Below are 17,565 nucleotides of genomic sequence, written 5' to 3'. Positions count from 1 at the left end.
ACAATTCTCTCTCAAGTTCTATGTGGAGACTAATCTTTTTCCTTCAGAAACTTTAGTGTTTTCCATCTAAATGCAACACAAATAAAAGATGAACAATACATTTTTTAAGTAGTGGGGCAAAGCAAGGGCCTCCCACATGCTTAGGCAGGCACTCTACCATTGAACTATAACCTCCAGCCCACATTGTGTATGTTTTATAACTTTAATTTTTTTTTTTTTTTTTTTTTTTTTTTTTTTAGTTTTAAATGGACAGCATGCCTTTATTTTATTTATTTTTATGTGGTGCTGAGGATCGAACCCAGTGCCTCACAAGTGCTAGGCAAGCACTCTTATTACTGAGCAACAACCCCAGCCCCAGATAAGGAAACTCTTTAAAAGGACTAAGGTTATTGTTTTATAAAAGCAAAATCAGGTCTAGAACTCAAGTCTCCTAACTTCTAGTAGGTCAGCAACCTAACCTACTGAAATCACAAAAGGAAAGTCCTCAAACATTGTTAACATTAACATCAACAACATATTCACAATGTTTAGTTACCTGATTATCATGAATATTCATTTGAATACTCAGAACTATTTTCAGGAGAAATTAAACACACACACACACATTTACTGATTCTCCAGGTAAGCCTTCAGCTAAAAAATGATGATTAGATACCAGGTGAGGTGGCACATGCCTGTAATCCCAGCAACTCAGGAGGCTGAGGCAAGAGGATCAAGAATTCAGAGTCAGCCTCAGCAACAACAAGACACTAATAAGCAACTCAGTGAGACCTTGTCTGTAAATAAAATACAAAATAGGGCTCGGGATGTAGTTCAGTAGTTGAGTATCCAAGTTCAATCCCCCCCCCACCCCCGACCCCCGTACCAAAAAAAAAAGAAAAGAAAGAAAAGAGGATGATTAGAATATCTTTCTTCTCAAGACTGCTGGTTAAATCTTTTGTATCAGCTACACATAGGGAAATCACAGCTTAATGAAAATTTCTAAAATTAACTTTAAAGTATTATCAGCATTTTAAATGAAACAGATTTTTAAAATTTTGTTTCTTTCATTAAGATACTGAATTGCCTCAAAAAAATTTATAGAAGTTATTCCTGAAGGGGGGAAACTAATATTCAGTGCTGCTAAAGCCATATACTTTTGACAGATGAATAAATTTAATCTTTCCATAAAATAATTTTACAATATATATCAGGTCATTTGGCTATATGTAATATGATAAAATAATCTTACTTCTATGAATTTAGGTTAAAAAAATTACTGAAAGGAGGACAAAGGTTTATATAAAAGGAATTCTTTCAGAATTTCTTCTCTGTGGTGGTGGGGGGCTTCACACATGCTAGAGCATGTACACAACCTATACCTCCAGCCTCACAGAACTATTTCAACAGTGAAAACGTTAAAATAATACAACAATGATGGGAGGATTACATAAATTATGGTTGTCAATAAAGTGGATTATGAAACCTTACAAAATTTTTCCAAAGTGTTATTAATGATATGGTAAGGGAGCCCAGCATGGTGGGACACACCTGTAATTCCAGCGACTCTGAAGGCTGAGGCAGGAAGATGGCAAGTTTGAGGTCAGCCTCAGCAATTTAGTGAGTCTCTGTCTCAAAATAATAATAAAAAGGGCTAGGAATGTAGCTCAATGATAAAGTGACCCTAGGTTCAATCCCCAGTATCAAAAAAAAAAAAAAAAAAAGTTTAAAAAAAAATCTCTTTTAAAAAAAAGATATGAAATGATAAATGCACAAAATTTATGATGTGAAAGTAGGACTATATAGGTAATAATGACAATTCTGATTATATAAACATACACACACTGTGGTATTACTTGGGATTATTTGTCTTATACATTTCCCAAATTCTCATTTAGAACATGTATTTTGCTTGTATAATCTGGAAAACAAAAGTTCTAATTATCATTAGTGATAATAAAGAATAATTGTTATGGCTATTATGTGTCAGTCACTACACAGAATAATGTATGCACATTTAATTCTCACAACAACCCTAAGAGTAAAGAACATCTCCATATCCAGACAAGCAAAATGAAGACCAGAAAGGTTGAATAACTTTACAAAATTGGTCAGTATGCAGCACAACCAGGATCCAAACAAACATTTTAATTACACATATGGTTTTGTTTAAGTAGGGAGAAAAGACTTCCTCCATCTACAATACCAACATACTAAGAAATTCAAGTTAACACACATATACACATGCAGAAAACACCACAAAAGCAACTATCAAAATACCAGATTTTCGGAGCTAGGGTTGTAGCTCAACAGTAGAGGGCTTGCCTAGCACGTGCAAGACGCTGGGTTTGATCCTCAGACCACACAAAAGTAAATAAATAAAACAAAGGTATTGTGTCCAGCTAAAAAAAAAAAAATTTCACCCAGGAATCTGAAAATAGATGATTCAAAGATCTTCAAGAGAAGTAGTTTATGTTTTTACATGTCTACTTGTCCTTGATTTATTTTCTAAGGAAAAATTTTCATCTCTAGATATTATCATATAAATTACATACAGCTACAGCTAATCTTAAATTGTAAAATTCATAGTGATAGAATACCTCCATTATGAGGTGAACATTTTAAAGCATTTAAAAAATCTGGTCAAAGGCTGAAATTTAGGAAGAAAACTATCTGGTAATTATAAATAATAAATTGGTAAACTTCAAGTGTTAGGGCACTGAGAAGTTAATACTTTCTGTATCTAAGTTAAAACTCACAAAAAAATCATATAAAGAAAATACCATTCTTAAAATAATGTACTAAGTGTTGTTTCAATTCCGTCAAAAAGAAAAAATGAAAAGGTTTATTTTGTTGAAGTAAACTTCCAACTATCTGTCTCTAAAAATTTCAGATGTAATGCCTCTATACTCTGAATTTTTTTCATTTTTTTCCTTACTTTATACATCTAAATAGCTAGCATAAAATTTGTAGAAATATATTTGAAAGCTACATATGTAAAGTGTGTAGAATGTTAAATTCCAGATAAAGTCAACTTTTTTTGAAATAAAATTAAGCTTTTTCTTATAGAAGAATAGACAATTTTAAAAAAATGTTATGTGAATAATAATAATTTTTTTGAGAGAGAGAGAGAGAGAATTTTTTTTAATATTTATTTTATTTTAGTTATTGGCAGACACAACATCTTTGTTTGTATGTGGTACTGAGGATCGAACCCGGACCGCACGCATGCCAGGCGAGCGCGCTACTGCTTGAGCCACATCCCCAGCCCGATAATAATTTTTTTTAAAACCCACAAATATGCTTGCTACTTACAGGAAATGGCTCTAATCCTTCTTGAATCACAAAGCCTTCAATAACATGAGTCAAGATCTGTGGTTTAACAATAGCCTGTGGAGGCTTATTTTCTGTGTTGGGAATGCTACTGGGCATAGATGTACTATTACTCCTCGTGGTAGCAGCTGGAAGTAAGAGTGGAGGTGGAGGAATAGAAACGTGTGAAGGATCTGATGGTGATTTAATTACTGAAGCACTGACTGATGCCACAGCAGGTAATTCCACTTCCTCTGGAAAAAAAAAATATATTTTATAGGATTTTGTCCATGCAAGTCTTTAAAAAGCATTCAAAAATATATTCAATATGTTATTAGCAAAAACTGTTCTAAGAACTTAGTATTTACTATCTCATTTAATCTGCACAGTGATCATAAAGTAGAAATACTTTTATCTCCATTTTATAAAAGAGGGCAACTTGTTCAAAGTTATCATCCACACATGGCTTAAAAAAAAAAAAAAAAACTGCCCTGTGAGTCAGGAAATGTTTTAGAATATCAACTCAAAGAGTAATTACAAAAATGGGTGGTGGTTTTTGTTTGTTTTTTAAAGTACACAGGTATTAAATTCCCTATGTTCCTACTTCTATATTCCTGGTGGTATGGGTAGAAAGGCAGATAAATAATTTGAAAATAAAAAAGGATCATGAAATCCACAGAATATCACACAGGCCATCACTCTTAACTTCAAGCAATAAGATACCTCCCTCTTCAATGGCACTATATATGTGCACTGTATGTGTCAATTTTGGGACACTGCAGCACTAGTCAAATGCAAAATGTTGGACTGGATCACTATGATTCTTTCTCTTCAAATTTTGAGGACCACAGTAAGATAGTCCTAACAGCTATGATGGGTACTTTATGCCCATTTGGTAGCACCAGCCCTTTACTGCCTATACTAAAGTGGAAAGATGGAACCAGTGGCTATTTAAGAATATCAATGAATATAGATGTCTGAAGAAAATAATAATATCTTCTGAGCAATTCATATGCCAGGCACTATGTTCAATGCCTTACATATTCTAACTCATTTGATCTTTACAGCTAGCCTATGGGTAGATACTATTATCATCTCCATCTTAAATTACCTGCCTTAATGGCACATAGCAAATAAGCAATGGAGCTTGGATACTGAGCCAGGCAGTTTGGTCCTAGACATCATGCTCTTAACAGCTCTGTTAATTCTTCTCCACCATTAGTATGAAAAGAACTGATACCAACTATCAAGGTACTCAAAATATAACCCAGTTAGGTACAGTAGAAGAAAGAATAGGAATCCCCAAAGAATAGAAAACTCGGCTAATAGAATATGTAGCAGGGGTTGAGGATGTGGCTCAGTGGTTAAGCAGCCCTGGGTTCAATCCATGGTACCAAAAATAAAAAATATGTAGTAGGGTTAGGGATCTATCTCAGCAATAGAGCACTTGCCTAGCAAGCACAGGTCCTGGGTTTGATCCCTAGTGCCACAAAAAAAATTTGAAATGAACTAATAAAATAGGGTAGTAATCCTATGTATATCATCTCAGATATGGAAATTCAGGCTGGGGATTAGTTTAACAGTAAAGCACTTGCCTACCACATGCAAGGTCCTGGGTTGAATCCCCAGCACCATTAATTAATTAATTAATTAATATGAATGAAACAAGCAATAGAAACACTAACAATTCACCATTAATATCACCAACATGATAAATATCACTATGTAGTTTTTAATGGCACTGTTACAGTCATAAATTAACTTACTTCCACCAAATTTACAAAAGTAAACTATACTAGAAAGCCTAAGGTCACACAATCTTTAAAAACGCAATAAAAAATGCTAATTCTAGTAACACATATACAGTTGTACATATGTATTATCAAAAATATTCCACAAAACTCTTATCCGATATATCAAATCTTCACATATATTTCTATGAAACAAAGAATAAAAAACATAAAAATTCTGAAAGGGAACTCTCTTTTCTGTTGGAAAGATAAAATTAATCTATAGGGGAACTGAAACAAAATAAAATTTTAATATCCTTTATAGGTTTATGATACTTCCTTACTTTAGAAATACAAAGTGGCATGCTATAGTCTGAATCCCAAAGTTCATGTATTGGAAATTTAATCCTCAATATAACACTGACAAGAGGTGCGACCTTTAAAAGGTGATTAGATCCTGAAGGCAAAGCCCTCAAGATTTGATTAATGTTGTTACCTTAGGAGTGGGTTTCTTATCACCAGAATGGATCTGATATAAAAGTGAGTTTGACCTCCCCTTTGCATGCATACTCTTACCCATGTGATACCTTCTACCCTGTTATGACACAGCAGGAAGGTCCTCATTAGATGCAGCCCCTTGATCTTAAACTTTCCAGATTCCAGAATCAGGAGCCAAATAAATTTTTGCTCAATATAAATGATCAAGTTTGTGGTATTCTGTTATATTTTGCAACACAAAATGGATTAAGACATACTGTATTAAACATAATTAAGTATAATTTGGTTTGTTCAGAAAATACTGCTTGGGCCAGGCATGATGGCGCACACCAGTAATCCCAGCAGCTCAGGAGGTTGAGGCAAGAGGATCGCAAGTTCAAAGCCAGCTTCAGCAAAAGCGAGGAGCTAAGCAACTCAGTGAGAACCTGTCTCTAAATAAAATATAAAATAGGACTGGGAATGTGGCTCAGTGGTTGAGTGCCCCTGAGTTCAACACCCAGTACCACATCAAAAACACAAAGAAAGAAAATACTGCTTGGTGTATATTCTAATTAGCTTTTAGATCGTATGTTTAAATCTTAGTCCTAAATTCTGTTAAAAATAGAGCTGTAAGCCAGGCATAGTGGCTCATATCTGTAATTCCAGAGACTCAGGAGGCTGTGGCAGGTGATCATAAGTTCCAGACCAGCCTCCAGACCCTGTCTCAAAATTAAAAATTAAAAAAAAAAAAAAAAAAAAAAAAAAAAAAGAAAGGCTGGGGCTCAGGGGTAAAGCACCCTTGGATTTGAACCTCAGTTAAAAAAAAAAAAAAAAGAATGAAAGAAAAATAAAGAAATATTGAAAGAAAGCAATAGAGCTGTAAGTTACTGACTTTTTGATGAAGCCCATTAATTGCCAGTTTATAAAAAACTGTTAAACTGAAAACAGCTGAATGTGGTCATATGCCTATAATCCCATTAATTCAGGAGACTGAGGAAAGAAGATCATAAATTTGAGGTCAACCTTAGCAACTCAGGCCTTCAGTAACTTGGCAAGACCCTGTCTCAAAATGAAAAATAAAAAGGGCTGGGGATATAGCTCAGTGGTAGAACACCCTTGGGTTCAATTCCTAATACCATCAAAACAAAAATAAAACCAAATCATGAAAAACATTGTGACATATTACAATACAACAGAAACACAATTATGAAACCTTTTAGATTTAAGGCAAGTATTTTAGAAAATCTTAACTTATATAACTTTGCTATTTTATAGACTTTAGTGTCTATTCAGCACCTCATTTCCTACTCAAAAGCTAAAAACTTTTCCTAGCTTTTGCATACTTTTATTTAGAAAAACTAAATCCTAGATGAAACAAGTCTATTTTCACAAGTTAGTTGATGAGAGTTTCTAAAAATCAACCTGTATTCCCCTGTCCCCACCTACCGCCCATGTACAATATAAGAGTGAAAAGTATGAAGGAAATTAAAGGAAGATAAATAACTATATTGTAGTTGACAACTTAGCCAGAGGAATATGCATCCACAGGATCTCAGAATATATTCCTAAGGAAAAGATGTAAAGATGTTGTTTCAACATTGCAAAAAATGTTTAAATTTGGTTTTAGTACCATTAGTGATGCTTATTTTGTAACTAAATCACAGTCACAATGCATGTTTAATACTCAATTAAACTTATATTTTTCCTTTTAAAATCAAAACTCCAGAAAAACTGTTAGCATCAAAATGCATTTTTCATGTAAAAAAACACATATATTTGATATTACAGACTTAAATCTATCTTTGAGGTATTACTTTGAATATAAAAGGAAATAATGTTAATCCATCTTACTTTATATAATTTTATTGACTATATGTTTTCAATATTCAGAAGGGGAAAAAGTTACAAGAAAACTAATTTTCACCTTTTATACTTTACAGAGATCCACATTAGTAGTTAGGAAATAAAAGCTTGAGAGAAAGGAAGGAAAGAGGATGTAGCATGATAAAGAAGAGGGCAAGAGTTCCTTTGGTGTAAAACAGGGTCAGTGTCCCATTACATTTGGCTTCCATGCCTATTACAGTAGTTTTTCTTAACTGAAAACAATCATGAGGGCCAGGAGATATTCAACAGAATAGGATACTTATAAAAAAGCCAAAACCAATGTTGATATATTTTAGCTCATAGGTCAGCAGGTTTTCAGTGAAGGGCCACTTGGTCTTTGCAACTACTCATCTTTGTGGATAGTAGCACAAAAGCAGCCATAGATAATATTTGAACAAATAAGCATGGCTATGCTTCACAGAACTTTATGTTCAATAAAGTTTGAATTTCAAATAATTTTCACATGACATGAACAATGATTATTTTGATTTTTTTCAACTATTCAAAAATTTAAAAACCCTCCTTACCTTCAGCCATGCAAAAATAGGCAGCAGAAGATATCTGAAAGTGAACTAGTTTGCCAACCCCCAATCCATATAGATTATTCATAAATTAAAAAAAAAAAACATGGAACTTATCTGTTTTAAGATGAAACTCTGAGTTGTAAGCTAAACTAATATTTCAATAAGATACCTAAGGTTCACAAGAACTTTGATATTGTGAGGAAGGATGTTCAGGAGATGTACTTGAATTCATAAGTAGTAATGAATTAATGAATAAGAATTTACTTAAATGCAAGAATTTTTAAAAACTTATGTCTCTTTTAAGAAAAGTACTATAATATTAAAGAAACTAAAAGCACTTGGTCTTCTTGATTACAAATAAGTGAATATCAGGTATGATTTAGAATGCTTTATGATTTTTAGAAAGTGTAATTTAAGTCTTTTGAGAGAATTTTTATTTATTCTAACTTTTAAGATGAAAATAATTCAAGAATCTGAATAGGCATATGAAACACATTTGTATAAGCGTAAGCGACTGAAAATTAGAGGATTTGCAAAGGCATGTTTTTCATTTGAGTGGTATTGAAAAATATATAAACTGCAAAGTTTCCCTGCTATTAAATAGTTTTCCAAGAAGGAAAATAAAATCTTTTGAAATCTTGACTTCTAATCTACCTTTTGCTATAATTAGCAACAAATTAGTTTAATACCATCTCTAGTTGAAAAAAATACTTCTCATTATTCACGTTAATCAAATAGAAAAATTCCCCTATATGCTGACATTTTCTTACCTAACAAAGGATGTTCAGAAGTCAGATCTTCTCCTCTTCCCACAGTTATAGCTGCTGGAGACAATGTGGGTGGTGGTGGGGTTCTATCCATCCGGACACATTCATCTGACTCTTCTGGCATTTCTTCTTCACACACATCTTCTACTTGATAAACCTGCAATGATAAACCACACTGCCTTAAAATGTTTCCAAAAATACATTTAATGAGGTATTCTTGATTTTAAAAAATTAAATTCTAAGTGTATTAAACTTTAAAACAGTAAAAATGACTATTCTGACAAGTTGAAAGGAAAACCTTATAATCACTCAAATGAAGTTTTTCATAATACTTGCTTAATATTTCCCTGAGAGCCAGCTGTGTATCAGTTATCTAGGCCAAAAATTTTCTAAAATAATAATAGTCAAAGCTAAGCATATTCTTAATTTTGAGAATTTTAAAAAGTTTTGATTTCACTATAATCAAATATCAATCTCTAGAATACTACTACTGTGTCTTTTAATTTCTACTTGTCAAAGTCCAAGTAGGTAACAGGAATTTTCAAAAGCACACTAAGCAAATTTCCCAAATAACATAATAGGTCAGGAAATGTACTGTCATTAAAACTATATCCCAGGTTCTTTTTATCATGATGTTGTGAACTAAAGATTAAACTATGAAAAGTAATGTCCAAAAGCTTAAAAAAAAATGCAATTTATCTTTCCTTTTCTGTTCTACTCAAGAATTAATGAATCCGCAAGCTAATCATGTATGCAGAATATAACTTTCTTTAAAACCCTCACATGCACACATGCACACACAAACACACACACACACACACACACACACACACACACACACACACCAAGCCATTTGGATGTATATTTTAGTTTTTTAATATTGTTCCATATTTATGGGGGAAAGGTTTTAAATCTTTACCCTGTTATTTAACTGTAAAGATTATACTTAAAAGAGAACATGGAATCAAAAGATCTTTGAGAAAAAGCATTATAAACAGAAATAACTAACTTATTAAACTGAAGGTTTAATTTTCAAAGTGCATTTCTAGAGACATTATAATATAAGCACTTTAATTGGTCATCATTTGTTATTTATTTAACCATTTATTTATGAAAGATGATAAAGATACTAAAAACAAAGCTACAAAACAGTTCACCTCCCTCCTTATAAATGTGCTAGGCTTTTACCTAAATTTATAAAGGATTATGAGTTTTTTAGAATTGTTTAACGAAACTGATTAATATTCCAGTAAAAATCAACAATATTCACAAAATAACTGTGACATCTAACATTTTTTAATAATAAAAATTTTGATAACTATATAAAATTAAAGTGATCAAGATTTCTGAATCCAGCAAGAGTCAAGTTTATAGATGAAACTTCATAGGTACACATAACAACAAGAAAGAGTTACAAATAACAATAAAAATATGCCCAGCCTCTACTAAAAAAAAAAAAAGTTTTTTAAATGATTATAATACCCCCAATTTTTTGTCCTTTTTTAAAAATATTTTTTAGATGTTGATGGACCTGTATTTGTTTTATTTTATTTTATTTATTTATATGTGGTGCTGAGGATCGAACCCAGTGCCTCACACATGCTAGGCAAGCGCTCTGCCACTGAGCCACAGCCCCAGACATTTTTAGTCTTTTTTAAAACTTAAAAATTACATTACTGGCTAGGCCAGGGGTGTAGCACATGGTTAGAGTACTTGCCTATTATGTACAAGGCCCTGGGTTGGATAACAGGTATGGCAAAAACAATATATAAAAATAAAAAATTTTGTTGTTACTGATAACTTTATATCAAGTACAATATTCTGAATTATCTCAATCAGCCTCTAAGTAGGTAATGTTATTAAAATAATTCACTTATAACCCTACATCTGGAAAACTGCTTCACCAAAATAGACTCCTTGCCTCATGTATGGTCTCAGAAGAAAGCAATCATTTATTATTGTACAGTATAACAATGCTAATATCTGTTCTTGATAATAGTAATTTTAAAAATGATGTTAATGCCCAATATAGGGAAAATCAACCAGAAAGACATTTCGGGGTTAACCAAAAAAAAATAAAAAATAAAAAAAGGAAAGAAAGAAACTTTTCTGGTACCCCATTAATGTGTCTGAGTGGTTGGGGAATTAATCCTGTGTAATTAGACAAGTATGTTTTTTATTAACCAGTTCAATTTTATGTGGATAGCATTTTCTTGAGTAGATACTACTTTTCTTCCAAAGAAAAGCTGAAACTGTCACTTTAATCTTAATGCTGTTGGCATGTTACTCAAACATTTATTTGCTATAGTACCTTTTAAGGAATCAAAGCTTATCATACACTGAACTGATTTTTTTAAAAATAATGAAAGTGTTTTAAAGGATGAAGTCATAACACAAACAGCATTTAAAAATAATCCATCAAAGAATACTGTAAAATACTTTTCATTCTCTATAGTTAAGGCTAACTATACATACTTTTCTTCCAATTTCCCATGTAAAGGCAAAGTAAGTTAAAAAGTTTAAAGAAGTAGGCAAAAACAAATCTGTCACAGACATCTGGCATGATCAGCACAAAGAAATCTAAATGCAATAACTAAAATATTGAAAACAGCAAAGTGGAGGTTTTGCTCAAAAGATCATTAGGAAACTACACATCACATTTTCTGCTTAACTTGTAACTATAACTATTCTAAAAATAACAAAGACTGCCAAACTTACCTCAATAAAGTCCATTATTCCCATCTGTCTCCCTTTCCTAAATAAACTGAGGAACATTTGTTTATTAGTTCTAAATTATCTACCCTCAACATATCTCATTTATACCCAAATGTCAATTAAAAACTTTAAAGCTTTTATAAATATCTTTCAAAAAACATACTGATTTCACTTTGATAATTCACTCTTATCTTTCAAAACTTCATCTCTAAAGAAATAAGTATATCTCTCTACCTTAAATATTTGGAACCACCAAGAAACTGTAATTTGTAAATAAATGTGTTTTAATGGAAAAATAATACAAGGATTATAGAAGAAAATATAATAATTTAACAAACAGAGCTATGTTACTCAAAGAAAGTTAAAAGATGAGGAAAGGTAAATGGAAAACATCTACAGCAAGCATAATGACTATATCCGTGATACAGAGAAAATTATGTATTTCATAGGAAAAAACTCTTCCAAAAATGAGATAAGAAACTTTTTTCAAAAAAAAATCTTTAAAAGGGAGGTAGGCAAGAATCAACAAAATGCAACCTTAAATATTTTCAGTTTTAATTTAATTAGTTTTTAAAGTGTTATATTTTTTATATTTCTACCCAAATATTTTTCCCTTAATAAAAACAATTAGAAAATATAAGGAATATGCAGGTGTTTTATTTTTTACTTGTTAAGAGCCAAACAACTGAACCTGATAGAAAATAAAATTTAAATTAAATTTGATTTCTCTGAAGATACCATATAGTTCCTAAACAGTTTTTGTGACAGTACCCACTGTAAACTCTTAAGAAATCCATTAAAAGAAAATATAGAGACATAATAATTATAAATGACAAACATTTCTAGTACTGTTGTTTCTGTGAAGGTCTGTTAAAAAGGGTAACAGCAAGTGGAATTCAATCTATGCTTATTAAGATCACTCAGAATGATAAGAATAAAATATCTATAAATTTGCATTCTGAGATTCCAAATGTTTCCCATTATGGAGACTCTGAAACTCCTTTCCATTCTAAGCCAATTAGCTTTTAAGTAATAAAATCTTTTCAGTGAGGTATGATGCAAAAACCTCCTTTTAGGAAAATTCTTCTTCTCAGTATTAATTATGAGTGAGGCATGGTTGCTCAAACCTGAAATCCCAGCTACTCAAGAGGCTAAGGAAGAAGAATCACAAATTCAAGGCCAGCCTGACAACTTAGCAAGACCCTGTATCATAATAAAAGTTAAAGCACTGGGAATGTATCTAGTATGCAAGAAGCCCTGAGTTCAACCCTTAGTACTAAAAGGAAAAGAAAAAAATATAAATTGGATTTATAAAATATAAAATGTAAAAAATATAAATTGGATTATTCTGACTAAATATTTTAGAGTTCTTATTCCAAATTTACTGTAAATTATTTTATAAATCCCTTAGATGCTATTTTTAATTGTTTTTCAAGATACTTTTCCTTTCTAAACAACATGTAACCATTTTTAAAAGTTTATTCTAATAAATTTCATTACAATCTCAATTACTCAAAATTTTTACTCCTTCCAGTAGATTTTCTTCCATTCCCAGCGTTGCAATTTTTACTGAGATTTTTTTAGCTTTTTAAGTTAGAAATATTTTAAGTATATACTTTCCCTCAGTAGAAATAAAATATCAGTTATGTTTTTTTGCAAACTTGGGCTCTTTCCTAGAATAATTATTTATAAAATTTTAATTACAAAATACAATTTTACCAAAAAATTACATCATACAAGCATACCTCCTCCACCTTGAAACCAAAGCCTCTCAAGGCCCAGGACTTCTGAATGCATACAACCAAAAAGGGTAGCTAGATAAACCACAAGAACACACAAGCCAACAGAAGGGATCTATGAAGGATAATCACCTTAAGAGAAAAAACTTTGTGCAGATGACACTGGTTCAAATGCATTCCCTTGGGGAAAAAAAATCAACTCTGTAAAGATAGCAGATGGATTTGTTTAAATAGTAATAAAATTAACGAGGGACTTAAATAACCATCACAGATTATCAAGCATGCAACCATACTACAATAAATAATGGCATTTTTTTTTTTGCCCATATAGCATGTTTGTCAGAATACTGACATACGGAAATACCAAGCTTTTAAAATTCATAGGCATTTAGGTTTAGCAATATAACAGTGTGGGAGAAAAAAGTTTTTACTTTTAGTTCAGCAAGAAAGTCAAAGAGCTTCCAAGGGCTTACCACTGGTGGATCAACAGGTGCTGGTGGTTGTACTTGTAGGTTTACCGCAACAGTCTGTGGAGGAGGAAGAGTCTGAAATGGCAACTGGACCAAAGCTTCTGCAGCTGGAAGCTCCTCTTCTGACACCAAAGCATTCTGCACCAAAACCTGGCCCTGGGATAGAATTTCAGGCTGCACTTGTAAAGACTGCATAGACTGCAAGGGCAGTGGTGGAATCTGAGCTGGAGGAGATGCTGACATCTGTGGAGGGGTTGCAATTGGGATTGGAGAAGACTGTAGGGTTGAATATTGCTGGTGTGATGCTGGAGACACAATCTGCTGACCTGGGGACACCAAGGCAGATTGCTGAACTGGGCCAATGTGTACAACTGGAGAAGCTGGGAGTGGAAGATGGGATGGAAGATTCAACTGTGCTGTGGGTTGTACCTGATTAGCAGTAGACTGCTGCAAATTTGTCCCTGGCTGAAGAGCTGATGACACAAGAGGGTGTGGTTGAATAAGTGCTTGTGGATGAATAATTATAGTAGGAGACTGACTTGGTGAATGAGGTGGTGGAGGAGACACTACCACAGACTGCTGTGCTGACTGTGACTGATTGGGAGACACGGTTAGAGGAGGGGGATGGCTTTGAATTGGTGAACAATGCTGTGACTGGGCATTACTGGGAGCTGGAGGAAGGCCATGGTTTGGGAGTGGTATACAGTGCTGGGATGGGGGTGGATCTTGAGTTGGATTCTGAAGTGTGATTGGTTGAATCTGCTGCTGTTGTTGTTGTAATATCAGCTGATGATGGGAAACCTTGGGAGGTGGTGAATGAAGAGGAATCTGTTGATGTTTTATTAGAGAATGAGGCTGAATTGGAGAATATGAAGCTGTGAGAAAAAAAAATAACAATTAGTACTGATTTCAAAAAATGTCAGAAAATTTTAAATAAATATAAAGGTAGAAACTTTTCACATCATGAAGGACATAATCATTTAGAATTCTATAGCAAGTCTTTAAGATAAGTAATTTGAAATTTTGTAAGAAACAGTTTTTCCTTGAAAGACTAAGTTTTTTAAAAATATTTTTATTTGTAGATGAACATCATTCATTCATTCATTCATTCATTCATTTATGGTGTTGAGGACTGAACCCAGTGGCAAGCATTCTACCACTGAGTTACAATCCCAGCCCCAAGACTATAAAAATGTGATAAAATAGCTGTACTATGAAAAGTTCCAATAGAAAACTGCCTAAAATAATCTATTTATCGATCATCAGAATAGCCACATTAACTTTTAGCAAAATTTATGCACTTGAATTTCTTTTTGAGAGTATCATAGATGAACAAGTATAGTACATAGAAAGGTAACTTTAAGTCATAAAACTGTATATTAAAATTAATAAAATAAATATCTCATCCTATGTCTAAACATAGGCAAGATTACAAAGTTACCTAAATAAGTTTCAAAATTTGAGATCAAATATTCTGTTTATTTTTCCAGGAAGAGAAAATGTTTTGTATAAAAATGTAATTCAATTTAAGCAAAATATGTGTACGTCTTACAGCATAGTTAAATAACCATTACAATAAGTGAAACTTAGAGGCCATTCCAAAACTAGGAGAACACTAGTTTTGCTTGCAGAAAATGAGGCAATCAGAAGCCCATGCTGTCTAAAGGATCTTCTTTAACGCTCCCCCCACCACAAAAACCCACGGTAATTCATAAGAGATGGTATCAGATCTTCTTCACTGAAGAAACACTCACAACAGGGATAAAAATATATAGGATATCATAATTGAGCTATGAAGAGTTGCCCCATCATTATGCCTCTTCTGCATGCTGGTGCACATATTTACATAGAGTAGCAAAATCCTCCCTATGTAAGTAAAAATAGAAACTGGGTTTGTTATAAGATAAACTGCAAACAATTTAAAATAGATCTAAAGATAGGGCATAATTTTTTTCTGAAATTTCAGAAAAATGATAAAAGTTCTATTACATGTCTGAAAGACTTGCATTTACTTTTTTTTAATATTTTTTTTTTAGTTGTTGATAGACCTTTATTTTATTTATTCATACGTGGTGCTGACAATCGAACCCAATGTCTCACACATGCCAGGCAAGTGCGCTACTGCTGAGCCCCAGCCCCAGCCCTGTATTTATTTTATTTTAAATGCTTTTTAAAAAATATTTACTTTTTAGTTGTAGTTGGACACAACACCTTTATTTTATTTATTTTTATGTGGTGTTGAGGATGGAACCCAGGGCCTCGCATGTATTAGGCAAGTGCTCTGCCACTGAGCCACAACCCCAGCCCCTTGTATCTACTTTTACATTTAACAACATGTGTAACGAAAGCCTTATAAAAACTTCCAGCACCTTTTTTCTTAAATACTTTTACATTTGGTTATTATTATTTTTTTTAAGAGAGAGTGAGAGAGGGAGAGAGAGAGAGAGAGAATTTTAATATTTATTTTTTAGTTATTGGCGGACACAACATCTTTGTTTTGTATGTGGTGCTGAGGATTGAACCCGGGCCGCACGCATGCCAGGCGAGCGCGCTACCACTTGAGCCACATCCCTAGCCCACATTTGGTTATTTTTTAAAATTTTAGGGATCCATTAAAGAAATTAACATCTAATTAACAACTCAATAAAGAGTGTTTAGAAGATTCAGTAGATATCTAGTAATTAATTTTAAAGAATGAGGGACTGAGGGTGTAGCTCAGTGGTAGAGCATACACATACTTAGCATGCCCTAGGTTTAATCCCCAGCACTGCAAAATACACACACATGGAAATTAAGTTTAAATTTCATCTAACAAAATAATTTTCACATAGTAAATAGACTGGTACTTCAAACAAAGACTGTCAGCTCTTTATAAATGTGTGCATATAGACTATGTTATACAGTATTCAAAGAAGGTGGATTAACAAAATCTCAGATTTTCATATAGCGGTTTTCCTCCAAGGCAAGATGCTTTCACATGTCTCATCTATATTTATAAAATGCCTGTGGAGTAGGTAGAAATTATTATCTCCTTCCTATACATAAGGAAATAAACTTTAATTCAATTTTAAAGTATAAATTATATTAAAATATAAATTATATTTACCATTTTCTTTTGTTGTTGTTGCTGTTACTAGCAACTGAATCCAGGGGTGCTTTACCACTGAGCTACACCCCCAGATCTTTTATTATTTTATTTTTTTTAACTTTCAGACAGGGTCTCACAAAGCTGCTTAGGGCACTAAGTTGCTGAGACTGGCTTTGAACTTGTGATTTTCCCTCAGCCACCCAAAACACTAGAATTACAGGCATGTGCCACCACACCCAGCCTAAATTTATCATATACTTGATTTTTGTGCGCTAGAAAGTAAATGATCTGTTTATATTCTAGAGCTGATAATTCAATAGAGTAATAGCCTATCCTTTCACCTACATTAAATTTTTCTTGGATCAGAAGTCAAAATAAGTTTATATATTTTGCATTAGTTCATAAGTCCACATGAGAAAAATGTTTTGACATTATAACTGTGATTTTTTTAAATGGTGCTGGGGATGGAACCAGGGCCTCAGTGCATGCTAGGTAAGTGCTCTACCACTGAGCTACATCTCCAGCCCAATTGTGAGGATATCTGAAACAATGTCCCCATCATACAAGAAAAGCCTAGTACTCTAGAAAAACACATCATGCTGCTTAATTCCTCTGATTTTAAACAATTATTATCAGGGTGGCCTAATATTTGGAAGAATAATGATTGGCATCATTTTTATTTGGAGGACTAATGATTGGCATCATTTCTCTTTCCTACACACACACACACACACACACACACACACACACACACATTTTTTTTTAATATTTTTTTTAGTTGTAGATGGACTCAATCTCTATTTATTTATTTATTTGTGGTGCTAAGGATCAAACCCAGGGCCTCACACCTGCAAGGCAAGTGCTCTACCATTGAGCTATA

General features: G+C 32.9%; 1 protein-coding gene across 7 annotated transcripts in view; it reads right to left on the bottom strand.

Moving 5' to 3' along the window:
• Phc3 (polyhomeotic homolog 3) overlaps positions 1 to 17,565 on the bottom strand; it is an 84,835-nt gene that overhangs the window by 20,515 nt on the left and 46,755 nt on the right. For 5 of the 7 annotated variants that reach the window (XR_013092534.2, XM_076868945.2, XM_076868947.2 and 2 more), the window contains 3 exons: positions 13,601 to 14,472; positions 8,677 to 8,830; positions 3,295 to 3,545 (listed from right to left, as the gene is read on the bottom strand). Coding sequence is in view for 6 of the 7 variants with exons in the window: in XM_076868945.2 (XP_076725060.1) it covers positions 3,295 to 3,545; positions 8,677 to 8,830; positions 13,601 to 14,472 (1,277 nt within the window). In the remaining variant the exon portion in view is untranslated. Of the gene's footprint in view, positions 1 to 3,294; positions 3,546 to 8,676; positions 8,831 to 13,259; positions 13,308 to 13,600; positions 14,473 to 17,565 lie in introns of all 7 variants that reach the window. The other 2 variants (XM_076868950.2, XM_076868951.2) reach the window with 1 other exon arrangement.

Source organism: Callospermophilus lateralis, chromosome 10 (assembly GCF_048772815.1).
Source record: "Callospermophilus lateralis isolate mCalLat2 chromosome 10, mCalLat2.hap1, whole genome shotgun sequence".
NCBI lineage: Eukaryota > Metazoa > Chordata > Mammalia > Rodentia > Sciuridae > Callospermophilus > Callospermophilus lateralis.
The sequence above is the reverse complement of the archived record's forward strand: the minus strand, read 5'-3'. Positions and strand labels throughout refer to the sequence as shown.